The sequence below is a fragment of the Eutrigla gurnardus genome (genome assembly GCF_963514095.1).
Source record: "Eutrigla gurnardus genome assembly, chromosome: 11".
NCBI classification, from domain to species: domain Eukaryota; kingdom Metazoa; phylum Chordata; class Actinopteri; order Perciformes; family Triglidae; genus Eutrigla; species Eutrigla gurnardus.
In genome coordinates, this window is record NC_139925.1 from 13,475,219 (window position 1) to 13,503,209 (window position 27,991).

Sequence of the window (27,991 nt, forward strand, 5' to 3'; positions counted from 1 at the left end):
GTGTGTGTGTGTGTGTGTGTGTGTGTGTGTGTGTATGTGTACGTGTGTGTGTGAGTGTGAGACCCAGTTTTGTGTGTGGTTGAGTGAGTCAGAGTGGACGTAGAAATAATTGAGAGTTTAAAAAGAACTCACCAAAAACAACAACAGTATTCTGCCTTGAGCTGTGGCCTTATTGTCCAGGCTGCAATTGGATACAATTAATATAAATTGACGCCTGATGATTAATTTGTTTTAATCTGTTTTCCCCAAATGGAGTTTTAATTGTCTACATTGCTGCTCTTGTATTTCATCTTTCCTATCATGTGTTGCTCGCTCTCACCTCTCTTCTCTGATTAATTTCTTTCTTTGTATACTGTGCTTGTATGATATAGTATCCAACCCCCACCTCTCTCCACATCCCCCCCTCCATTTTGATGTAGTTGCCTCCCGGAAGAGTGTAGGTGGTTTGTGTGTGTGTGTGTGTGGGATCTATTTTCCCGTCAGTCTTAAACTACTTGCCATTTGACCTTTCATATTCTCCTTCCTTTACCACCTTTTTCTTATACCTGGAGGCGTTTCCAGTCGAGCAGACAGATTTTTCTTTCAAATCCATTCAAAGATATGGATTTGGAGGTGAAATATTTTTAGTTTGAACTAATTTCAACATTTATGTTGATTGTGTTTCTAATGACAACAACTGTTTTTTTATTAGGCCAACTTTGCACTCTCAGGACATTTTCTGGACTGTTGATGCTGTTGAGCACCAGAGGGCAGCAGAGTACAACTAATGAGTGCAGTCCAGCCGGACCACAGAGCACTTTCATCCCCCCCTTTCAAACCTCAAAACAGATGTTGTACACAGCAGCACATGCACTGCACCTTGTCCATTCACAAACCGCAGCTCATGCACTACAATTCCTGCTCTTTGTGCATGTAAATTAATAATACAGACGATGACTTGAAAAGATCGCAGGGAAGTGATATTAGGTTAATTTATGTCACAAGAACATGTGCCTGGCATGTGTGGGACAAGAAAAACATCACTTGTCTTCTTGCAGCTCCATTCAGAAAACTGTTTCCATCCATACCTCCTGTGACCGCTCAATAAGCGTTTCTGTGTAAGTCCCTGTGTGTTGACTATTCGGTAACTGTGAGTTGTTCAGCTCAAGCCCTGCAGTCTTGGCTTTGCCTGTTTTGGTTAAGTGTGTTATGGGACACCTTGTTGTGGCTGTGAAGGTCAAAAAGCTCAATGAGATTGATGCAGTGATTGGTCTGGTTGCACCCGTGGGAGTTGCAGCAGTGAGATACACTAACTCACCATAGAAAAGACACTGACCCAGGCAGCATGTTATAGGGGCGTCTGGGGTCTAAAGACATACATAGAAAGTTGACTTTACTTGTTTAATCAGTATGGGTATTATACAATGTTTACATTTAAATATCCTGTATGAGTGCTGTTACCATAAGCCCCTTTTACACAGACGATTCCGCCATAATGGTGGAAAGGCGAGTCAAAATATGCATAATAATAATAATTATAATATTGTCCTATTTATTTGCAACTAACAATTAATGTATTTACTGTTGATTAATCAGATGCTTAATTGTTTGAGCTATAAAATGTCTGAAAAATGTATTAAGTATTCATTTAAAAAATAATAGTACAACCACTAACAAATTTAAATAACCATCCTAATAATGCACTACATATACTACCTATTCTTTATTTGATGTGTGATTTATCCTCATGGTATTGGTTGTTTTATTCTGTCTTTATGTGTATGGCATACTGCCTGGAAAACTGTGGAAAATATCCAATAAACGTCCACTTCTAGAGTTCACCGGCCACCAGCCAAATCTGCTCTATTGTAGTAGAAGTGCTTTTCCTTTGCCTGCAAAATGCTGGTGTATGAAATATAGGACACCTTGGCTGTGGGTTTACTACGAGTATGGCTATTGGCTACGGGGGCATCCAAGTCTTCTTTGGCTCAGTGCGGTTTTATCAATGAATTTTCTTTTAAAAAGGCGGTCGAAGTGGCAGCTATAGTAAATGGGTTTTTGTTTTACACAATTGGATAGTTTTTTCTGTTGTGCTGATTCTTCCCAGCATTTTTTATTGAGTTGCAGAGAATTTATGTGAGGATTTTAATATCCTGTTTATTCATCATGATGCATATCTCTCCTCGGACAATATATTTTCCTTTTCTTTTCAGAATAGCGGTTTGTTTATCATGTGCCATGCAGCTACATACACTTGCACACATGCACCAACCCCCTGCTCCCTCCCTTCCCAATCCCTCCTCTTACCTCTCCACGCTACTTATCCATCCATCCTGTCCTCCCTGAAGCCACGCCATTGGCCCTCACCTAGCAACCGCATGATAATTTGGCATAATGTGACACCCCCTGATGCATGATGGGGGCTGTAAGTCGGCTTCAAACCCCCCTTGTGCCGGTCGCTGGTGTTTTGGGTTGAAAAGAAAGAAAAATGACACTGGGAGGGTGAATACATTTGAGGAGGGAATAGGGAATTTCATGCTCACATTGTTAAATGACTGGTGTCCACTGACTAAACCTGTCATCTGTCCCTAGAGGGTTATATTCCTCGAGCAGCAGCCACCGATCATCTGCTCTCATTCTCAGCTTTTCCCATATGGTTCCCATCTAGTCCATATATAGTGTTAGAGGCACAGTAGATTTTGTGGAAATCGGACAGGCATGTGATGAGGCAGCCTCTCTGTATCAACAGGACCCAGCCAAGCTCATAGGTGCCTCTGACATGCAGGCAGGCGGGGGGGAGAAATATAAAGATGGCTGCTGCGTGCCCCGTCTGTCGCCACGCTGCCGTATCTGACGTGAGCACGGCTGATGTGAAGGACATCCTAAATAGGACGTGTCGTGTTTTTCTTTTCTCCCCTCCTCAGCAGGATCTTTTGTTGTCTCTCCCTCTCCCTGTGTAGATCTTCTCTCCTGTCTCTGCCTCCTCCTCCTCTTTTCCCTCTGTTTTCAACAAAGACCCGAGTGATTTAGTGAAACAAAGCTCCCCTGGTCCCGTTTGACCTCTCCATCACGATGTCAATGAACCCAGATGGTGGGATGACCACACTGAGTCAAGAGAAGCACAGCACTGCAGCTCAGAAATTCAAGCAAATCTGCATTTATTTCTTAAATTTAGATTTATCATAGGTTGTCTGGCTGTTCATTCCCTAGGTTGAATTTTGGTTTGGTTTGCCATTGAGTTATTCATACATTCATTTTCAGGTGTGAGCATACAAAGCATAAAATAAGCATATGGTCGAAGTTACAACAATACGTCTGGTATCTGTGATATTTATGCACTATTACCATCAGGATCATCTATAGTACCTTCTCCCTCCCTCCCTCCCCCATCAATCCCTCCCTCTCCTTCCCTCTCCTTCCCTCTCCCCCTTCACCCATGTCCTTTGCATGTTCTCCCCATCCCATCACTTGGCCACCTCCGTGTGTGTGATAGTAGATAGGTGGGGGGTGTACAAACACACACACGCATGCACAGTTGCCTGTTCTGCTGTTAATCCCCGTAACCATTTCCTTTTGCTTTCCTAACCAGTGCCTTTGCTTCATTCATGCACTCACACTCCCTCTCTCACACACACAATTTATCTCTTTCTCTTAGACTGTATCACACTCACACACACACACACACACACACACACACACACACACACACACACACACACACACACACATACACACACATCTGCATGGTGGAGCACCAGGCGAGGTACAGCAGCAGGGACCAGAGCAGAGAGAGAGAAACATTTAAGAGGACGAACTGAAACAGAGCGTGGTTGCCGTAGTAACCACTCCCCTCCCTCCCTGCCTTCCTCCCTCCACCTCCATTCTTTCTCTCTCTCTCTCGTCCCTCCCTCCACCTCTGTGCTGGTGATGCTCGTGTCTCTTTTCTCTCCATCCGGTTTGTCCTCACCTCTCCTGGACGCGCTCCTCTCACACTGCCAGCGGATGACACACGAGGAGGAGGAGGAGAAGGAGGAGATGAGGAGAACCTGCTGTCTCTTCTCTCCCGTTTCCCCATCACTTTAAAAGAGAGAGAGAGAGAGAGAGAGAGAGAGAGAGCAGATCAGACCAAAGCAACAACCAAAAGAAAGGACACACAGGATATACATACAAATGTGAAAGATACCCTACTCTTCTCCATTCTCCTTTTCAAGGAGGGCATTTTTCTTCCCTTTCCCCCCCTTTCCTTTTCTACCCCGATTTTTTCCTCTGAGATCCCGGTTTTGTCAATTACAGCCTCTGAACTTCTCTGGGATTTCAGGTGAGGCACGCGTGTGTAGTGTGTGGTGCTTCAACATTTTTTTTATTGCCTATCATGGCTCACGCGGCCTCCCAATTGAAGAAGAATCGGGGGGAAGTGGATGTGAATGCAATAGAGGACGAGAAGGAGAAGCGGAGGAAGAGCAGGAGAGCAGCATCCCGGGAACAAAAGAGAAAGGTAACAGACGAGGGGCTGGTTGCCTGGCTGGTGGCTTCATCTGCTCCTCTCCGCTAACATCGTTGGAGCGTGACTCTCTGTGTGTGTGTGTGTGTGTGTGTGTGTGCGCGCTACGTCTTCCTCAGCGTGACTATCTAGATCAACTGGGCTTGTAGGTTGCCTCGTCGCACGTGCATGCATTCATGTTTAAATCTGCGCATTAATCAAGACACGTGGAGTTTTTTTACACTACTCGAGAGTATATTTGACCTTGTGTGTGTGTGTGTGTGTGTGTGTGTGTGTGTGTGTGTGTGTGAGATGGTGTTCCTATATTTCTTCATGTGCGTTTATTGTAGGTATGCTTGTGAGGTATACAAGGCATACTGTTCGCGTCTTCCGACACAGTAATAGCTCAAAGTCAAAAATAATTTCACCTGTTAGTGCGTGCTGTTCTTACAGCTCCCTGTATCTGGATGAGGAGGTGAATGCTGTATGGACACATGGAGCGTTTTTTGTTTCCCTGCCTCCGTTTCTTTCCTGATGTTGCCCGTCCGTTTAGTAAAAGTACGTCACACAGGTCTTCCTTAAATATCTGCACATCCTTCCTTGTTTTAATGAGAATGCAGGTGGTCAGTCGTAACAATCATTGGCATAATTGAACCTTATTGTGGGCACCAAGATAAGATGAACGCCGTGAGTTGCGAAGCGCGTTTGTTTTCTAAAGTGACGAATAAGAACATGTGAGAAAATGGGACAAAACACAGGACAAGATGGAACAAACTCACTCTCTTTTCACTCCATCATGGTTTTGGAAATGTGTGAGTGCTTTTAGTGGGTTCTTGCTCGTACTTGTGTGTGTGTGTGTGTGTGTGTGTGTGTGTGTGTGTGTGTGTGTGTGTGTGCGTGTGTGTGTGTGTGTGTGTTTGTGTGTGCTCGGATGCACAGACAGCCATGTATAATGCATATACGAGTGATTAATTGATGACAAAGCTTTTCATATGATGGAGAGGGAACTGAAATGCATGTGGGTCTCCCTGCTTTTCCTCGTCTCTTACATGTAAACTCACAGAGAACCCTGTTTCAATGTCAGCCCTTTACTTTGGACAGAGCAGTGGGAGAAACTTGAGCACAAAAAAAACTAGGTATTTAATACTACTGATGGGAAAGACAAATAAAAACAAATCTTTTCTCGTCGCCTGACAAAAGTTGTGTACTAAAATAAACTCTACTGTCTGGATTATTCTGGTGTTTAGAGAACGCATTCATTGCATTCTGCGTATTGAATGTGGGGAGATTTGACCGTGAGAGAACTATTCAATAACAGTGACATTTACTGAACTTTTCGCCCATGGGTGTCTGGTTTTGAATTATGCTGCTGGCAATGTTATTTGACCTCAGCACAAACAAGAAGCAGGCTATGATGGCCTAATCTTTTCTAAACCAAAATAAAGAGAGAAAACTTTCATAAGGTCAAGTGAATTTATGGGTCTTTCTTTTCAAGTTTTAAACCTGTGTACATGCCTGGAAGTGCACATTGCATTCTCCTTTTGTGTGTTTAAATGATATGTGTCTGAGATGCTGATCTGTATAGGAGGTTTATAGTCCTCATGAAGGGTCATGTTTCATAGAGGAGAACAGGAGACAGAGATGATGAGGAGAGGAGAGAGTTGTATTGATTGGATTTTGCACACGCCAACCATGATGACAATAAACTTTCCCTTCTCTCTCGGCCTACATGCCCCGCGTCCTTCTTCTGTCCCGCATTCCCTCCCGACTCATTTTGTCTCTCACCTTTAGCTTGCTCTCCCTCTCTCTCTCTGTCCATTCACATATCTCCCTTTAACTATTTCTATTATTAGCGCCGTTGTTCAGCTCATGCTGCTACCTCAAAATGAAATGTTGTCACAAAACAAAGTCAAACACTAAAGTTTGATTTGTTTGTGCAGTTGTTCACTTGAGGGACGTGAACTTTAGGCCGTCGCTGTCAGTCACTCTCTCTCTCTCGCTCCCACTCGCAGGCACTGATTTTATTCCGTGGCTGCCCTCGCTTGTGCACCGTTACCCCCGTTGATATTCCCATGACCCGAGATGTGTCATAGAGACATGTGATGACAGAGTGACACATGGAGAAAGAGGCATTACAGTCACAGGTTACATGGTTTTATTTCTGTCTCGGAGCAAAACCGATACAGTCATGTCGGTGCACATTGTACATCAAACATGTTCTTTGACTCACTCCTTTCACAGCTTTACAAACACTATATTTAGATAAATAGGTGGAACAGGTACAGACAACACTTGTAAAGGCAGAGTGCTGCTTCTTCCTATTTGTACATTTTTTCCATTACTTACCAAGCAGTTGGAATCAGGTAATTTAAAGTGAATACATATCTAAAATGCTCAGTTACTGTATGACCATTAATGATCAAGACATCGCTCACTCATTCACTCCACCCTAACTGCACTCTGTTTTAGTGAGCAGTAAGTGGCCTCTAATCTAATTAATCATGTGTTTGTGCATCTGAAAAACGTGACACAGAAAGACCTTTTTTTTGCTGCACTGTGTGAATCTTTGAGGGCACTAGGTAAGTAATTCAGAATTCAGACACTCTAAAATAAAATGGTGGAGGCTTACACAGTCACAGTCATAGTGACTGATTATCAAAATGTAGAAATAGTTCAACAAAGTGCATGTGATAGTTGGGCATGACGCCTGCTGCCTTTATCAGACGCCACTGTGTTTCGTTTAGGCCTAATGGAGTCCAGGGTGTCTTGAGAAGGATCCCTGCTACAGACGCTTAACAACTTGGTGTAGTGTGCATATTTATAGTGTGTATTGTTGAGGAAGCAGCACAAAGGGAGATAAAGTCCCCACCATTAGCCCCCGAGAGAGGGAGAGACCGAGAGAGAGAAAACATGAGGGTGTATGTTTGTATGACTTCTGGAATTAATTTTCATGGGTCGTATGAGAGTTTCTGAGAGTCCGCAGTGGTCATCTGAACGGGAAATCCCCATTACACTGTTACATTAATTCTCCAAGCTGCTTTACTTCAAATGACATTATCTAGAGCCAGGAGCCCCCCATGGATTCCCTGAGAGAGAGAGGGAGAGAGAGAGCTAAGTAAAGCATAGATTTTCTACTGCCAGGTCCCAGTTTTACACACTGTTCCGGTACACAGCGCATGCTTTGGTACAGTACCTATTGTTTCTCTCAAGGGCTTATATGGGTCATCTGCTCGCTTATATTCACGTCAAATCTGATGGTGTTTCATCATAAAAGGAAATTCTGTAGTTCCCAGCTTTTTTAAGCTAAGTCTTTTTTTTTTTAATTGCATGCTTGAAAACTGTAAACGTTGATTTGTAAATTCGAAGATCAGTGGGCAATGATCAGGTCTGAATCTGGATCACGGTAGTAAATCTAACTTAACACTCTGAGATGACTGCTGGGAGGCAAATGGCAGCGTTGAAATTGGATTTTAGCCCCAGACTGCCGTGAGAGCAAGCCCATGGCAACAGTGGGATGGCAAGAGTAGGAAAAGTAAACTGTGGGGGGGAAAGAGCCATCAGGCTGTAGGCAGCAAGAGAGGAAACATGATATATATTTAATGGATTCCTCACCTATATTTATTTTCTTTCTGTATCATTACATTCCCTAATTTGTCACCGCTCACTTTCTGGTTTGGTTGAAACAAAGCCGGCACGCGTGTCGGTTCGCTCCTCCTCCTCCCCCCCCCACCCACTCCTTCCCCCCTCCCCAGCAGCCCATAAAAGATGGAGGTTAATGAATTCGGCACTCATGCATGCCTCAGCTAATTGCATTGGCATTGGGAACTCCATCCAGTATCACAAAATGTTTTCACCATCAAGATGGCCACCGGCTGGACAACCAGAGAGCGTGACTTTGAGGAGGCTGCCAAGCTTCCGTTTGTGGAAATGATGACAATTGATGTAGCGTATATGGCATTCGGATTTCCTCAGTGGAAATACGATGCATGGGATTTGGTTCAGAAGGTTCATCAACTGAGAAGCTGTTGTCCAGTTCGTAGTAACACTTTGAGGTGTACGGATTCCTGTAGTGATTCCTTTCTGCTGCCTTCTCTGAATGATACATTTATCTAAAGTTACAGTAATATGATGCTCAAATCCAGCTTTTATCTCCCATTTAGTGCAAAACTCACTCACACAGCCTGTACATGGAGGGCATTTTAAACTAAATCGGCTGTAACTTTAAATGAGCCATCTGTTTATGTTACATCAGCTTGCCTCTTCGCTGGGAGAGCAAGGACATTTCTTTTTCATACGACTTTGAAGTGCTTTAGAAGAGATCTGCAAATAACGCAATATATATTGTGTATCGCGATATAAAAAACATTGCGATATTATTTGCAGGCCATATCGTCCAGCCTTATGTCGATGTTTCATCTTGTCCATGCATTCTCATACTCGAAGTTCATCATTCCATTTCAGTCAATCATGGCCTGAAACGTGCAGGATCCTCTTATGGGCGACACAGCGTCCTCACTGTATGCAGCTGCTATTGTTCTACATTAGCTTCAGTCTCTAAGGGGAAATGAGAGCGTGTAATAAGGATTGTTCTAATTATTGATCCACCACTTCAAGGGTCCTCACTGAGCGCTATTGCTGGGGGATGGTGTGTGTGTGAGTGTGTGTGTGTGTGTGTGTGTGTGTGTGTGTGTGTGTGTGTGTGTGTGTGTGTGTGTGTGAAGGGATTTCTTAGGGAGCCTTTGTAACTGGAAACCTGTGCATGTGGGGATTTGTTTGTCCTGCCACTAGGGAAAAAAAACCCACATCGTCTAGTTGAGGTTCCTTGTCTGGTTTATCTGACAGTCTTTTTTTGTGCATCAGATGGTTTTACCAAACACTCAATTTTTTTACATCCTTGGGCGCTGGATAAAATGTATGTGTGCATAAGAGAGTCAGAGGGAATAAAGCGGCGAGAGGACGAGGTAGAAGTAGAAAGAAAGAGGACGACATAAGGGCGAATAGATGGAGATAGAGTGAGCATGAATGTGAAAGAGAGGAGAGAGCGGGAGATAAGAAGAAATGGAGAGAATTACTGTAGGGAGGCAGGGAGAGAGAGCGGAGAGAGCACGATCGTAAGCCTAAAGGTCATTTGAAGGTGAGTGGCGTCTTTCTTGCTGCTCTTCAAATTCATGTGCACCCTTCATCTCTCCCACTGTCTCTGATGCGGTGTCCAGTGTGGAACTACTGAATGTGATTTCACATTCTACATAATAACATTTCTAATATTTTCAGTGCTCATTGCTGGCTGTTTTTAAATAGGAGAATACCATACATGCAAAGTATTTCACTACCGTAAATCTAAAACATGAAGCTCATTCAATAGGGTTTTGGAGGGTAATTGCGACTAATACGTAGGAGAATTTCTCAACCCATAAAGGACAATTTAATTATTAAATCAATCTGTAAATCTAGAATATATGAAATACACTGGACAGGAATGAGATGAAATTCATGTTATATGATAGACTATGACATTTTTCATGTAAAAAATGTCTATAGGTGAATTATTAGCATGTGAAATTGTTGTTTTCATGTTTTATCGTTTGCATGTGTATAGGCATCACAATTGCCCATATAATGTCATTCCCATATGGAATGGCTTGTTCTACAGGTGAGCTCAAATTTGATGGAATTAATTGGCATATGCTTTTGGAGATGCATTGACAGAATAGCTGCATAAAGAGCTGAAGCAAAACAGAAAAATACTCTGCAATTATATATTTTTTTATAATATAAAACTTTCCCTAAGGTTGTCATTTGTGAGGCTCTGCTGCTTTTCTACATCTTATATGACAGTAAACTGAATAGGTTTTTGAATGTTAGATTGACAAAACAAGCAATATGATGGCATATGTTTGGGATTAAGAAATTGAAATTGGCATTTTCTTTCTCTAATTTTTTATGGATCAAGTGCTTAATTGAGGAAAATAATTGGCATGGAAATGCATAAACCAGTTTTTGTTGTGTAATTTTACTGCTGTACAAATGAGCTGTATCTTAACACAACACAATTCATGTGTTTCATTCATTCTATTGGTATCAGAGGCCTGATTCTCCAATCCATGCAGTAATAGGGTGAAAGATCTTGTCAGTGGGATATGGGACACAGTTTAACTTGCTGGAAATATAAACTGGTACCATCCAATGTTGTATAAAGATTATAGTTCAAGTTTGGTGCCAAGGCATGCAGCAGCCAAGTGAGAGGACAGCATAGAGTGGATGTTGGAAAGTAGCCTCTCCCTTTCTGCATCAAGTTACACCAAACTGTAGGACTTTCCTCTCCCGACAAGTGTGCCACGGACTCATCGCCATCACTCATCTCATTTAAAGAGGACCGATTCACCTCTGATGCTCAAGGGTGAGACAGAAAGGGAGTTCGGTGATTGCAGTTCACCGTGAGATTATTCGCACACAGTAACAGATACAGTAATGCTGCTTAATGATGTGATTACAAAGCTGAATGGTATGTCGGGGGGAGGATAGAGGAGCGTGGGCAGAGGAGTTGGAAAGAGGAGGAGATAAAGGAGCAGGGACTTGATGAAGCAAGGACGGCGGGAGAGACGGAGAGGTCAAGAGGAGGGAGGAGGGGAGGGGGGGTGCAGGTGTGGAGTAGATACAGAAAGGAGAGAGGGGAAAAGGTGACTTTGTGAAAGCTGGGAATAAGAAACAAGAGACCAGAATGGAAGACTGGGAGTCAGCCAATGCCAGAATCACTGTTTGAAAGATGCTTACTCTGCACTCAAACATGTACACCCACAATCTGACGGTGAACGATAAGCTGCCCCAATCTTTCACCTGCTGTCAATATAATGCCTGCTTGAACTTTAAAAGCCTAATGCTACCTTCAGCTTCTTTCTTTCTTCCTAGTCATTTGATGCACAAGTCTGTCTTGGGGGTCATTCACCATTCACTGTTGACTGAAGCATTAGCAGCAGAGTGTGTGTGTGTCTCTGTGTGTGTGTGTGTGTGTGTGTGTGTGTGTGTGTGTGTGTGTGTGTGTGTGTGTGAGAGAGAGAGAGAGAGAGAGAGACGCCCCCACTCCTACAACATCACACTCATTAATCCCCTACTGTGCATCACTGCCAGACCTCGTCCATCAGGCTCTTAAACGCGCCAAATTGTGTGTCACAGCCGTGTGTGTGTGTGTGTGTGCACATACATTTATGCATATATGGCAGGTGCTTCTCATACACTCACAGATAAAGCTTATCCTATTGAAATGGTGCTGTCATGCTCTCTCTCTCTCTCTCACACACACACACACACATTACTCTGTTGACCCTTGGGACTCACGCCTGTACGGCTTGATAATTACTTTCTTTTGCTCGCCCCCACCTCCACCACAACGCTGTCTCCCTGTCCTCCACTTAACCACCTGCCACTCCACCATCACGTGCAGCGATAACAAGAATTGTGCGGTCATCAATTTTTAGTTGTCTGGCTGGACTTAGTTCAACTCCCCCTCCCAAATTTTTTTCGACAGAATTAATTTATTAGAGGGCAATATTTGCGTAACGTCTGTCTCCATCAGCAGCTCTGAATCCGTCGCCCAGTCTTCCCATTTTCTCCCAGAGAAAAAACCCTTCTGTACCTGGGCAATGGCAATATAGCGTGTGGCCCCGGCCTTGTGGCGGCCCCTGCCACGCAGGCTGGATCTCAGAAGCTCTGGAGCTGAGGAAATGGGCTGTGTTGGGACAGATCAATGGTAATCACACCTCTTCACAGTTAGCTCTCTCGCATGGGGGAAGGGAGAGGGAAGGACGGAGAGGGGGAGAGCAAAATAGTGTGTGTGTGCGTGTATGTGTGTGTGTGGGGGGGGGAGTGTAAGCACAGGGCTCCCCTGGGAACAGAAAAACACCTAGATTTGTGATTAAAGAAAAAAAATACTACCCCACCCCAGCCCTGCTATCCCATCTACCCAACTCCCAAACATGGATGCAACCTCCTGTCTTCTATCCTATTGCTTTTTTATTTATTTTTTATAAAGCATTAAGCTGTTATGGTTGGCGTGCTTCATTTCTTCTTTTCGGAAATGTGTATTATTACCCTCTGAAGCCCAATAAACCTCCTACAATGTCCAGTTAATAGGCTAGCTACAAGACTGGCTCTTAACATCACTTTGTCACAACATAGACTGTATTTTTGCTTTTGGCCCTGAGGGAAAGACTCCATTGTACCTTAAAGGAGGTAATTTAGTGTGAAAAGGTTGCAGTCTTTAGTGCGATGTAATCTTAGCATGGAAATTCTATATATTCAGTGTGTGTGTGTGTGTGTGTGTGTGGGTGGCCTTGGGTGTACTGTGCAGTATAGTGGGAGGTAAAACACAGAGTGAAATGATCGCTCTTGTCATCCACTGCCTGTATGTCTTTCAAGCAAGGCTGTGCAGAATGCAGTAATCCAGTATAATGCTGGCTGATGGAGAAAGGTTGATTGTAGCTCCAAGGTGGGATTGGTATTCTTTCACTCAGCTTGTTATGTGTCAGATCACTGGAAAAATAGACCTTTAGAGAGTAGAACATTATACACAGGAACACACACACCACACACACCAGAGAGGTCTCTGGCTGCATGTCTTGTGTTTTTCCTAACAGTTGTGTGGACCACCAGAATAGAAAATTCCTGTCTACTTAACATTTTTTGACTCTGTTATCTTTAAACACTCACAGCATATTGTGGGATTGGAAGTGTATTTGATCATCCAGACTCAGACTTGACAGAGCCGGCACGACCTGGTCTATATAGACTTGCTGCACGGTGGATTTACAAAGGTCAGAGAGGATTCCTATTTAATGGTACGATGTGTGAAGTTCAAGGATGGAACTGGCAACAGAGCAAAGTGGTGATTTATATCATGCCTATATTTGTGTTCCCCTCAAATGTCCTCAATTTCAAACCCCCATTCTGCTGAGTTTTATTTCTTGTTGGTCCTCCCCTCTTGCCCTCTTCCTGGTTGTTCCTAGGAGGTTCCTAAGTTGTGAGTTGTTAGCAAAGAACTGTTTCTCTTTCATCCTGTCATCGTATTGTCATTTTCATTAGGCCAGTAATATGCAGTAAATCTTATTTTACGTGACCTTTGACTTTAAAAGAGATGCTTGTTCATATGCTATTCCTGTCTTATGGACTTATATTTGACCCCAGTCTGTTGATGTAAGTTTTATTTAGAAAGGTTACGGTGTATGTTAGTTTAAACTGCACTTATCAGTGTGGGTTTCCATTTAAGGTGAGGTTGCTCATTAGGTAGACTACATTACTGTCGGCTTATTTTCTTTGTCAGATCAATTTTCTGCTGTTGTTCTGTATAGAATGTTTAATTAAACTGGCTTCACAGATTGGTATGACATGACGGCCTGAATGTCATCTTATTACAGTAAAGGATGGGTGCTACGAGGGCCATTGTCTGTACATGTTGTGATTTGAGTTTACCTCCAGGGCAGAACAGGTATTCAGGATTGATGCTGTGCTCTGGCTCTAGGTGCCCTCGGAGCCCACTGCTCCGGCCAGGAATCCATCACTAATACTGTACCGCAAGGGCAAAACCACAGGAGGAGAGGAGGAGAGAGTATGAAGTGGGGGAGGGGTGGAGAGGAGAGGAGAGGAGAGGAGAGGAGAGGAGAGGGGAAACAACTAGTAAAGTAAATGTTAAAAAGTAAGAGTTAAAAAGTAAGGTTACGCTCCAGATAAGATGTGCTGGATTAAAAGAGAAAAGCAGGAATACGAATGCTCGGAGAAAAGGATTATTCTATTAGATTAATACATTAATCGATTATAAAACTATTTCGTTAATCAATTAGTTCACGTCATTTTTCAAGTTAAATGGCAAGCAAACTTAGTTTCAGGTTTTGCTGCTTAATATCATTATGAACTGAATATCTCAGGATTTCTTCCATCAATTCATTTTATGGATGATGAAAATAATCACACGATCTGAAATGGAAACTTCTCCTGTGTCCTGCATTTCCTGTTACTAGAGGATGTGTCACCACTGAAACGCTGATAATGTTAAACCTAAAGCCGGGATGAGGAGTTTCATTGTACTGATGACCTGTGCTGTTTCGATACCAAACACATTTCCCATGTGATTAATAATTATTCTACACCATCACTGAACGGACAGATGGCATCTAAAGTATGTTGTTCCTCTTCTGGTGCTTGACAGCAGCTTCCAGCCAGCTCCCTTGATTACGTGTATCGCCGTTTTACGATCTCACTCTGGATATTTTTGTTCAGCTGAACTCAAAGACAGCCTGCCTTCTATCTGTGATCTGTGTTTTATCGTAAATCTATAGCAGTAGTATGATCCCACCCAGTCATTTTCCTACCTGGAAGGAAGTGAGTAATAAGAGCTGTTTGTTGTCACTTTGTCACTATTTTAGTCCAAAAATGGGCTGGAAGTATTTAAACATAAGATTATTGGCACCTGTTGTAAAGTATACTTTAACTCTTTATCATCATGCTGGTATTGTAGTTGTGCTAATGCATTAATTGATGATTAAAACTCACCAAACTTATTACACAGGTCAGGTATTGGCCAGATGTTAATGATCAACATTAAATTACATTTTTTATTTCAATGTTATACGTTTCTCTGAGTTTGCGATAAGTTGCATTCATCAAGGTCACAGCTTTTATTGTCACAGCTATCCCTGGTTCAAATCTGGGTAAAATAGAGCCATTTGATTGGATTGCTATTCAGACACCTAGATAGATACCTTCACTTAAGATATGTGAATTGGTGTGATGAGGTGGTGCATCCCTATTTTCGGGCCTTTTATAGGCTAAACAATTTGTTGATTTGATCAACAAAATAAATGACAGATGAGTCAGCAATGAGATATCATTAGTTTAAGCGCTGTCTCAAAGGATTCAATCCCACAGGTTACCATAAGAAATGGCATGAACGTTATGAAAAAGTAGACACTAAGTCGCCCTCTCTGTTGACATGACGTTCTGTCTAATTGCACTCTTCTTCTAACTGTCAGCATGAAGGCTTGATCTGATGCACCGAGACGCAGCAACATGAGTCAGGTTGTTGTTAGTGTTGATGCTGACTAGGTTGCTGTCACCCTGTGTGTGTGTGTGTGTGTGTGTGTGTGTGTGTGTGTGTGTGTGTGTGTGTGTGTGTGTGTGTGTGTGTGTGTGTGTGTGTGTGTGTGTGTGTGAACGTGTATTTTTATGTGTGTGAATGTGTGAGTGAGTGTGTGTGTGTGTGTGTGTGTGTGTGTGTGCGTGTGGGTGTGTGCGTGTGTGTGTGTGTGTGTGTGTGTGTGTGTGTGTGTGTGTGAGTGTGTGTGTGTGTGTGCGTGTGAGTGTGTGAGTGTGTGAGTGTGTGTGTGTGTGTGAGTGTGTGTGTGAGTGTGTGTGTGCGTGTGTGTGTGTGTGTGTGTGTGTGTGTGTGTGTGTGTGTGTGTGTGTGTGTGTGTGTGTGTGTGTGTGAGTGTGTGTGCGTGTGTGTGTGAGTGTGTGTGTGCGTGTGTGTGTGTGTGTGTGTGTGTGTGTGTGTGTGTGTGTGTGTGTGTGTGTGTGTGAGTGTGTGTGCGTGTGTGTGTGTGTGTGTGTGTGTGTTGCTGACTGGGATGTTGTCAGCAGTCTATGTGTCAGCCATCTTGACACCCACAGTGCACTTTTAAGTTTTCTGGGACCTTCCCTCCTGACAGCCAAACGGCCTCTCCAACCGAGAGGAAAAAAACCATTGGACACACACAAGTTGCTGAAGTGACCAATTAGAAGAGTGTTGGAACTAAGCAGAAATGACACAGACTAGACAATAACAGAAAAAAAGGCTGTGCTTGTTATTCCTCTCACAAGGTCAGTATGACTCCTGTTGTCTCCACCAAGACAGCAAAGTTCACTGCTTTCAACCTCAACAAGCAGGCAGTGCATGCTAGATCTACAGTTGTTACCTTTCACAATAAAAGCCCTAGACATATAATATTGGCAGACGATTATTATGCATTTTCATGTTTGTGTGTCAAGGCTTTTAGGATATATATAAATATCTATGGACAGAAATATTGATTTAGAATGGACTCAAATACCTTTGAGATCTTGATGATTAGTCTGTTTGGTGGCAGTCAACTGGATAAATGGCTGCAAAGAGTTTTTCATATCATATTATGATGTGTCTGCAAAATTGAGATTCAATGTCACCATGACGCCGGTAATGATATGAGTCCACCACAGGGCATTTTACTACTGGTGTAGTGAGTGGCTATAGTGCAAATGGATCATTGAATGTGAGGGTGAGGGGGGAGGTGTGTGTGTGTGTGTGTGTTTCTTTATATAAATATGCTTATGTTTGTCTGTAAATATATAGTATGTGTGTATTCTACCTATGTATGTGTTTGGATTCGCAGCTATACACAAAAGATGAGGTGAAATTAAAAGTTTGGCAGATCAGAATCCATTTTCAATGAAGAGAGCACACACAGAGCTGAGTGTGTGTGAGTGTGTGTGTGTGTGTGTGTGTGTGTGTGTGTGCATGCTGCTTTGTTGACTGCTACACACAGGCTAACGGACTGCACCCATCAGTCAAGGTTGTGTCTTCTTATAGGTCATTAGTCTCTCTGCTCAGCTGCGACCTTGACGCTACCTGCTTGATCATGTGTATGTACCATAGTAGGCAAAATGACTTTGTGTGTGCACACGTGGCTGCAGCCTTGATGATCAGTCAGTTCTGGCTGTGTGATGGATGGATGAACATGGGAAGAGGGGGGCTCAAAAGGATGTCAGTCACAGATTTTAGTGCTACAGGACTCACAGTGGTCAAAAGTAAAAGTGCTGCCACCTACAATTTAAATTTGTCTGCTGTGCAGGACAATAAGCCCACCTGCCACCAGTCATCTACTGGTGTTTGCATTTTAACTACTCTGACAGTTACACAGTAATATGTAAACCGCACTGCAGTGTATGGTCAAGTTCTCACCCAGACATTGGACTTATTGTACATGTGATTTATTCAAGGTATACCAAGTCTCCACTGGTTGCCCATGCTCAGCCCAGAAAACATATCATTGCACATCGGCCACCCTAAAAATCACAATGCAATGTTTTAATCCTTAATTTTTCTGCAGAGTAAATAAATGAATAAATGGGATATAATGGTGGATATTGTTACGTTTACTTTCAGAGCCAGGCTAGCGTTTTCCCTCTGAAGCCAGTCTTTGTGGTAAGCTAACCAGCTGCGAGTGATAGATTCATACTAATGAAACACAAACACTGAGAAGGGTCTCAATCTTCTCATCTAACTCTCAGCCAGAATATAATCATAGCGTATCATCTTCCATATCTGATTTACTATTAGTTTAGAGAGACCAAGGTTAGAGCAGTGTAGTAGCTTGTCATTTTCAAGGCTGTTTTTCAATGGATATTGTGCAGCTGGATTTGGTTTTTGTCTGGCATAATTCACCAATATTATGGTGGAAGCTCTGAACCAAACATTTGATCTGATTTTGTAGGTGTACACGAGTTATGAAAATACACATTGCTTCAGTTTTTTCTTGTTTGTTGATTGTCAAACTGCTCTTTCTGATTTTTTCTCGACCAGTGTCATTAGATATTCAATCACATTCTGAAGGAAATACTGCCTACTTTTAGTTGTAATTTGTACACTATGCTTTGTGAAATGTACAGCATCAAAGTAAACTGGTTGGAACAACCCTCAGCTGCACCGTTAGTTGGTTCTGACTGCTTGCATCCACTACATAAACTGCTGTGTTTACAGCCAGTGTCAGGTCTAATTGTGGAATTGTGGACTTGCATCATGCTCAAGCCGTTTTGCTAAATACCCATCCTTGTGTTGTGTGATGTAAGCGAGCTGACTTGCATCCCGAGCCCAGCAGCGTATACGTTTGGTTTACTTCATATCAGTGGATCAGATTCATATTGCAGCGTTCAGTAGAAAGAAGACAGCGGCCCCAAAATTAACCCGGAGTGGAGAAAAGGGAGACATTCTGGATCGTCCTGTACCCCCTCCCTCTATCGATTTCCGTGTCTCATGTCCTGTGCTAAACACAGCACAATTGGTAGAGAGACACTGCTGTAGCCTGCACTAGAAAGAGAGAGAGAGAGAGGCTTCTATTTTCCGGTTTCCCTTTTTTTCTTGTGGAAAGTGACATTATGACTTTCAGTGTAATAATAACTGTTGTTATTAGTAGTAGTAGGAGTATACAGTAAATGTGTACAGCACCTTTTAAAACATAATTACAAAATGCTTGAAAAAATCCAATAAAATTAAATAGACATACACAGCAAGGAATTAAGTAAGTAAAGGTGTATTAAAAAGTGTGATTTTAAAATAACATTTTATTTATGTGGCTTGCCTGTTAGCATCCGGCAAATCATTCCGATAGCAAAGGCTCCGGTCGCCGCTGGTTTTCTGTCTACTGTAGGGACTAGGATTCTTGCACTGACATCTGCTGGTGTTATTAATCTAGATGAGTTGCTCAAAGCAGACAGACTGAATGGCCATTCACCTGCTCTGTCCCATTAAATATATTGAAACCCTTCTTCAGGCCAGGCTTGACCCAGTTGACCGCTTGAACTCTTGTGACCTCATGGATTGATGTCGTGGCTTACTCAGGTTGTCATTATTGCGGTGAGGGTTTTTTGTTGCTTTTCAACAGCCGAGTAAAGAAAGCTGAATGAGATTTCTTTAGACTTAAAAATCTGAAATATATTTCCGAATGCAGTTTTTGCTTCTAAAGAAATCCTGCTGTTGTAGTGTTTTTGCCTTCAGTTATATTGACCATTTCGTAGCAACACAACACAGGTGTATTTCTTTAATCTCAAAACACCCAATTGCCAATTGTCTTGTTGCCACATTTGGGGTGTGCTGCTATTATGGATTTGGACCTCCCCATTCAACAGCCTGTTACTTTGTGTTCCCTGAGGGCCAGCTGGCTGTTCCAGCTTCTAATAGCCTTCTGTTTGCCAAGCAGAAACGCCCGGATCAGAGAGACCATTACTCCAGTAGGGAAGCTGTAATGTGTAATAACCTTTGTGTTTGTGGAGGAGGGTACACAGATTTAGTAGAAATGAAAGTTCAGCAATTTCATCGTCGAATGTAAATCCCCTTCCACTCGCATTCTTCCTCTTTCTCCTCCATCTCTCTCCCTGTCTGGGTGGAGCATTTGGTCCTCTTGGCCTTGTGTCAAATGATGATCACGGAGGATTAGAATACTGTCACCTAATTTTAACATGTTTACTGAGCCATCCGTGTGCATGCGTATGTTTAGTTTAGGTCCACACACCTTTGTGTCTGTCTGCGTGTGTGTGTGTGTGTGTGTGTGTGTGTGTGTGTGTGTGTGTGTGTGTGCGTGTGTCGTGCGAAGACTGAGGGGGGGTTCAGGGGGGGCAGATGGCTCGTGGTCTGCTGTCGTCTGGTGCTCGCTGCCTGCCAAAGATCAGGCGAAAACAGTTACAGCGCCCTCCGCTTCATTCAGCACTGCTCGACAGGCCAAACTAACAAACCTCTTTCTGTTTTATAGATGGCTTTATGAGCTATCAAAATGTTACGGTGGAGGCTACGGAAAATTGACATTTATTGCAGATATTGTTTTGTTTCGCTGAAGAGCTTTATTTGACAATGAATGACTCTGTGCTGTGGGAACTTGGTGGTTTGTGATGGGCGGGGAGGCACATGTTTATCTTCCAAACTTGACTTGACTTGACTTCAGTTATTTTTCAAGGGAATTTCTTTGCACGCGGAACATGAAACACTGTCAGTATTTTCTAGTTTCTCTTGTTTCCATTTTAAAATTTAAAATTTGGAAGACTAAAGATGTTTAAGCAAGGTAATGTAAACAAGACTTTTTTTCTCCTTGCCACTGAAGAAGTCAAAGTCTCACACACACACACCGATACTGTAGGTGTTTTGCTGGATGTGAGAGCACTGAGCTAAACGTATTTCCCTGTCGTGGTGGTTTTGTGAGAAGTGATAATGCAGTCAAGAAGCTTTTAGACTTGGCTTCTTCCTCACTATAAAGTCTGGAGAAGAGCATCGCTGTCTGCTGTAGGGGTCTCAGAAGAGAGATAACTATCACCACCACAGACCCACAACACACACACACACACACACACACACACACACACACACACACACACACACACACACACACACACACACACACACACACACACACACTGCACACAGTTGCAAACACTTGAGCACCTAATACTGTAGTGCAGTGTATCTGACAGAGGTTGACAGCAAACATAGCATTAGAAAGATAAATGGACAGACTGCTATTACATCACAAAAGATTTCATTAGTCTGAAATTAATCTTGATTTGAATTTAACCATTTGGCCTGCTGAATGTGGGAGCCAGATGGACATTCAGTCTCTCACTGTCCAAAGTGCTTTCACTTCCTGTAGCCCAGCTGTGGTGCTGACCCAGTGGAACAGATAGGTCGAAGGCTAGAATAGGCTACAGTAAGTTGTTGGTGTTGGGTAGTTTAACACTTTTCATAGCATAGCACAGTCCAACCCTGTCTGTTACACACATGCAGACACTCAAAAAAAATCAGGTCAGCCACGAATACCAATCCGCTCTCACTCCCAACTGGTCAAATAACAACGCTTTCATCATGGTCAGGGCTAGCACTTGATTCTCACTCGGCTGTTCACCGTTCCACATTAATGCACTGGCTACATAAAATAAACGTGTATATCTTAATACATCTTAACAATATGTATAGTGCTTCTGTGCCTCATCCTCTGAACAACACATGGTGACAACTGTAACACACAAGCTGCTGGAAGTAAGTTACTGCCCCTCTGAACTTCCTGACACACATAAACCACACATGGCCTCTCATTTGTGAATCAAAGCCTTCATATTGATTTGGGGAAATTATATGGCTGGATAGCTAGCTGTTCTTGTGGTAAACATACTGCCAAATGATATTTACTGTTTGTTAACTGTTCATGCAATGTTATTGACTTTGGCCGGCTGAGCCAAAGGTGTTTTATGAGCTAAGAGGACAAATGTCTCCGGTAATAATTGTTCCAGGTACTAGAAACCTGCAGGTTTAGCAGGGAAACATGTGAACGGCTTGTGAGAACTTAAGATTTTGGTTGCAAAAGGCATGAAAATATAAAATAATGGTCTTACTTTTTTTTTTTAGCTCTTTGGCATGAGACCGTGGTGTGGCATGATGCCCTTTATTATCAGGAAATAATGGACTGCTCCTCAAACCTGAAAGAGTGAGGAGGAAAGAAGGAAAAGAAGGGAATTCTCTAAGCTTGATCACATCCATCCCTCCATTGGCGACTTTTTTCCACCAGAAATCAATTTGAACAAGTTTAGGGGAGCAATATATGTCTGCAGTTGATGCAGTGGTTTAATCATGAACCTTTGCATACTGTTTTGAAAAAAGACTTCGGGAGCCATTTCTCTTGTTGAGTTACGGGCAGGTAGTGGAAGAAGCTGGATCTCATGTTCTTCTTTCTCTGGATCAGTGGCAGATCTAACATCCTCGTAACGGATACCCAGCTCAAACTGGCACGGTCTCCTTACAAACTGACTTGGAGGAAAAAGTAAATCTTGTGATTAGATTAATCATGTCGTATCAGTTCCGGCTGCTCAAGTTTAAACGACCATGAGAAACAGAAGAACCGAATTGATCCATGTATTTTTGCGTGCCTGAGCTTGTGCTTGTCTGCATAAAAGGAATTCCAATACCGATCATTGGTGATTGTATCTAAATGACAGCATCAATCCTTGTATGCCGAGCACCGAGGGAAGCATATGACTGTAATGTTGAGTCAGTGATACTTCATTTTCTTGGACTATTTTGAGCTATCACACCTCCATCAAAGTGGAAGATGCGGAAAGTAGGGGACTGCAGAGATGCTTGCAAGTCATCCTACGATTCACACGTGATCACAAGAATCCAGCCATGCAAATCTCACATTTATTTATCTATTAGCATACAGCATTAGTGTCATCACAATACAGAAATGTTATACTATGAAGCACTTTGTGCCCAAACAATTCAATTAAATGGTTAAATAGATATGAATGGTGACCCGGCAACAAAATACAATCCCACCAGCATGGTACATGAGATAGGATCACAGCCAGAGCCACTAGCCACCTTCATGGGACTCAAGTCCCTGTCTCTGGGTGACTACAATAGTTGTAGAGGTTTGTGGTTAGTAAACCTGGTGATATCAACCGTAAGCCATTTTCCTTTTTTTCTGATGTTTCTGCTATAGACTGACCTCTTTTCTTTGTCACATTTTTCCATCACATTCATTGAAATTCATCAATGTATGTGTCACATGGGCCTCTCTCTCTCTCTCTCTCTCTCTCTCTCTCTCTCTCTCTCTCTCTCTCTCAATTCCAGCTCCCACAGCTCACGCTTGCGACCCGCTGTTCACACAAGATTGACTCTTATTATTGGGAATAGTCATTTCAGTCCATATACTGGCTGCTCATTTGCATTTTTATGTCCCATTACTGTATCACAAAGAGTGGAAAGTCACACATAAGAAAATGTCGGTACAGAGAACTGCCTTTCTTTTTGACACAAAAGGTGTTTTAAGATGGTTTATGGACTTGTCTGTAGTCATTACTTTGAAATGGTTTCACTTTTCAGCAATATGAATATGGATAATGGAAATCACGCAAAAGCTAGTCGTCACCTGAAGGCCTGTTGAGTAAAAGACACATTTCAATTGTTTTAATAACTCCCTGATTTAGTGTTTGGGAACTCATGTTCATTCATTCATTAAGTTATAGACCAGCTATAATCATTTTTTAAACTAAGAATGTTTCGAACGATCGCTTAGGGATGAACCATGAGTATTATCCACTCAACTCTGCTGTTCCCCTCAGCACTGCTGGACTTTTGAGCGTCTTTTACCTAAATTGGGGTTTTGTTTTTTTTATATAGCCCAGAGAAAAATCTCATTAGACCCACTGCACTCTACCTACTTACCACCAAACAGCAGACACAGGCACATTTAGTGACCAACTTTTGAAGATAGTGTAGCATTTAGCAGCTAAAGAGCCAGATATTTCCCTGATGAGTTGGTCTAGACAAAAACAGAGCTAAAAGGAGAGAGAATAATAGATTTACATTCATGAAGGTTGGTCAGAGGTACGACTCCAAATGAATAATAATGTTTTTTTCTGTGTGTGCTGAATATCTAAATAGGCAACTGAAGTTCGTCATATATACTAAAATATGTCAGGGATTTGTGAACACAAAAGTATGGGATGAAGTCAAAGTTAAACTTAAAGCGCTACACTTCACTCAGATCTAAGCATTGCATGTTAATTATGGACTCAATTCTTGGCTAAATGAGTTATCCAACTACCTTTCCCATTGCTATTTATTCCATTTGAGTACAGCAACACATTGAAAAGCTCTGTTTTGAATGAGTTATCCCTACACCAGCTGTGGACAGTTAAAGAAAATGTCACAGAGAGACCTGTGATGTTTCATGCAGTTGTCATGCGGGACGCTGTCCACCAGAGTCCAGTGTTCAACAGTCAAATACTGGACTCTGGTCTACAGTCTCCTGTGATGGTTCATGCAATTGTCATGCAGGAGACTGTCCACCAGAGTCCAGTGTTCGACTGTTCAACGGAGGCTGCTGCGGGTCAATCTGAGGCTAGCGGAGGAAGAGCAGAGGGAGGAGGAGGAGGACTTTGTTTGATTTAACTAAACTCTGGTATGTTGTTTAATTTTCCATAGTCCCTTGTCACTGTTTGGTCCTGAACCCCATCCTTCTCTTTTCTTACTCATCCCTCTGTCGCCAGCTGTCTTTCTCTCCCCCCCTCCCCCTCCTCTATATGCATCTAATCGTCTCACCTTTGCGTTTCTGGAATTGGTTTTAGGGTGACTTTTTGTCAGGACAGCTATTGATTAAGCATGGTGCACTAGTGTGTAGATTTCATCCGTACAGCTGACGAGTCAGTTGGATGAAATCCAATGCGACATTCAAGTCTTCCCCACGTCCGTGTCAGCATTATTGTTCCCGGTCCTAGACGGTAGAAAGACATGAGACCTCATGTGTGCAGCGGTAGTAAAACTGTGGGACTACATACAATATGATAATAAGGCTGTAAATAATTAATCTTTTACAGTTGTATGTCACCTTCATGCCTCAAAAAGCAAACACAATTTTTTATTTGAACCTTCATTAAACCAGATTTAAATATTGAATCTCATTTCCAAGGGGGTTGTGATGATGTATTCAATACATATTTTACTCACATATGTCATTTCTAGTGAAGTAATACCTTGATAATGAATCTGAACCTGTATAAGTTGTGCATGAGGATTCACTCTGTGCTCCAGTTGAATGGTTAGTTTCCCTCCCTCTCTTCCTCCCCTTTCTATCCTTCCTCTCTGCCTCCTCAGCTCCCTCCCCCACCCCCGACCCCAGACGATATCATGTCCCAGGTGACAGAGGAAAGCTGTGCCCTTGAGCGAGCTCCGTGCAGCAGGAGCAGTAAATATCTGCTGTGTGTTGTATATGTTCTCCACAAATATTGAGGATACTCCTCAGAACGAGGATGGTGTGATATTTTACAGCTCCTCTGTGATGCCTGAGCTCGCCGAGTATATTTGAGAAACCAGCCGGCAGACAATTGGATTCACCAAGAGCCATTTCTATTCCCATTGAATATATTCACATATTTTTAGGGTTGGTTGCCATAAGCATAATAGAGCATAATAAAGCAGGATCAAAGCACTACTTCCAAGAAATATTGCTCTGCTTTTGTTTTTTGTTTTTTGTAGTAGTAGATAGGCTTAATGATATTTAGTCAAGTTGGCAAGGAATAGTCAGCACTGAGAAGTTCTTGATGGACAATAAATCATTATATGGTGACATAAAATCTAATGTGGGCTTGGATTTAGTCATTAGAATATAAAGATCTTAATGTTGTTCTATTTAGTCATCAACAACCACCAGTGATGATTGGCAATTTTTGTTTAAAAAAAATACTACAGTATGGTTACGGAATTACATTTATTGAGTTTCCCAATTGTGTGTGTGTGTGTGTGTGTGTGTGTGTGTGTGTGTGTGTGTGTGTGTGTGTGTGTGCGTGTGTGTGTGTGTGTGTGTGTGTGCGTGTGTGTGTGTGTGTGTGTGTATGTGTGTGTGTGTGTGTGTAAGCACAACTGTGTCAAAAGAGATAATTTTCCAGAAGTTGGCTTGACTCCCTTCCTCTTCTGTTGTAACCTCCCCCAGTAGCCATGGTAACCCAGTCGTTTCCAAGGAGGGCTGTTTACGGCGGTGTAAGCGTGAAGGGGCCTGTGATCCACCAATCACATGTTCAACTCGCCTCTTCTGGTCCAGAGCATCTGTCACTCCCTCTGTCAGCTCTCACGTACACCACTCTCTGCCTCTCTCTCCTCGCTGACTGTTTCGAGCTTCATCTCTCGTCTGAAAGTCGATAGCACTGGAAAATACCCATAATGCAGTGGTGCATTTCCTCTGGAATAGTGACAGAATGTGAAGGCAGTGGCTGAGGGAGGGATAACTCCCTGTGTGTGTGTGTGTGTGTGTGTGTGTGTGTGTGTGTGTGTGTGTGTGTGATAGTACAGGCAGTGCTGCCAGAACAACAGCATTCCTGCTATAAATAACACTCATGGATCATGTGTTACTAATGATCATTTATTATCAAAATACTGTAGGCAGAAGGGAAAGGGACCACATGGGTCGCGTTGTGTCCCAGGGATTTTCAATGTTAATGAGTGTTTGAGTCACCTAACCATCCATAACCATATCTTAACCACAGTTTATTGCCTATCTATGCCCATTTATTGCCAAGTAGACAGACATTTATTCACTTGTTTTGCATGGAGTTAGATGAAACGGTTAATCATCGCTCTTATGTCTGTATTGTTTATACAGCCACTGGTGGTTAGCTTAGCTTAGCATAGCATAAAGACTAGAAACTGGGGGAAACAGCTAGCCTGGCCAAGTTACATGGCATGTTTTCAATCAATACAATAACAAGTGATGAGAAAAAAAAAATTTAGGCAGTTATGTGCCAGATTATTTCTTAGCCAGGTGCAATTTCTGGAAGATTCCACCATTTACCTGACAAAACTTGTTTTTCTAGGTCGGCTTTTGTATGAATGTCAGTCATGTGTGGTATCAATCTTCTCATCTTAACTCGAGGCAAGAAAGGTACTTAATGTCAAATTAATCCTTTAATATTTGAGTGATTTGCCCTTCTCGAATGGTTTAATTTGAGCAATTCCGAACAATTTATAGGGTAAAACTGTCAATATATGGAAAAGTCTGAAACATAAACATATCTTTGTGTAGCAGAATATGTTCTTTGATTCTTTGCTAAGCAATTAATTATCTCATGACCTCTCAGATTTATCTTGTGACCTGACTGGTAATCAGTCTCGTAATCAAACAGTTTTGCTTCCCTAAATGTAATGGAAGTAAAGTAAAGTTGAAGAACCCTATACAGCTGCGTGTGGTTTTCCGACATCACATAATCAGATCACTTACCCACCCCCACAGGTGTAATAATCCAGGATCAAACATATAACATGGACATGGTTGTTATGCTGAATGTTACGCCTAACCATAGATAACCATCAGATCTAAGCTCTTTATATTTTCCTGCTGCTCACTAGCGAGTCTACATGGCTGCCATCTTCCCATGTCGGAGCCGGATTTGTGAGGCTGCTGAGGGGTGAGAGGTGGGAGGACAGAGGGTGTCCCTAATACCAAGGGAAAAGCCCCTAATCCCCTGTTAAAGTGTCCCCATTGACTGTTCGGTGGGGGGTGGGGGGGACATTAAAATAGCGTCTGGTGTTATTGTTGTTGTTCTCGGTTGTTAGTGGATCGGTAACCCCCCTCTCGTAGACATGGAATCACTACTTCCAGCTCCCATGCATTGGCATCGCTGATGTCATGCAACGGTGTACAAGAAGTGGACATAAACACTTAAAACAGACACACTCAGTCATGCTGGTCTTTGTTATGCGGAAAAAAGCTGATAAGCAGGATGACAATAAAGACCTGCTGGTAGAGACTGAGGGAGGAAGGGATAGTGAACTAAAGAGAATGAGTGGGAGGGAAAGAGGGAGAGTGGGTGGGATAACAAGAGGGAAAGGGGGGGGGGGGGGTGTTGACATATCACAGTCGAGTCATTTTCGCAAAAGTATTTGTTTCAGCTGCTATTTTCAGTTTGGCCCCTCTCCCTCCTCGCATTCCCAACCTTGGATATCAGGATCACACTCCTCCTTTAGAGTAAATGAAGGTGAGGAAGAAACGCAAGGAGGCAGAGAGGGCGGGAGAAGCTTCAGCTATAATGGTAAGTCAGGGTGCTCCTCCCGCACCCTCCCCACCCCAAGATGCTTTCTGGGGCAGGGGCCAGCTTCTGCGAGGCAGCAGGGATTTACCCTTGTTGACATATTTTGTAAAAAATAGAAAGATCGGAAGAGTACAGGGAGGGAGAGAGGCAGCAGATGGGCTTTGTTGTGTGTCCTTTCTGCAGCGTGAAAGA

General features: G+C 42.7%; 1 protein-coding gene across 2 annotated transcripts in view; it reads left to right on the forward strand.

Annotated features, from left to right (window-relative positions):
* The first annotated feature begins 3,989 nt into the window (after nucleotides 1–3,989).
* Nucleotides 3,990–27,991, forward strand: part of LOC311020546 (ankyrin-3-like) — an 88,841-nt gene continuing 64,839 nt past the window's right edge. Inside the window, exon 1 of one of the 2 annotated variants that reach the window (XM_084020635.1) lies at nucleotides 3,990–4,474. In XM_084020635.1, the coding sequence (XP_083876761.1) occupies nucleotides 4,352–4,474 (123 nt within the window). In that variant the 5' untranslated portion in view covers nucleotides 3,990–4,351. The remainder of the gene's footprint in view (nucleotides 4,475–27,991) is intronic. The other variant, XM_084020634.1, reaches the window with a different exon arrangement.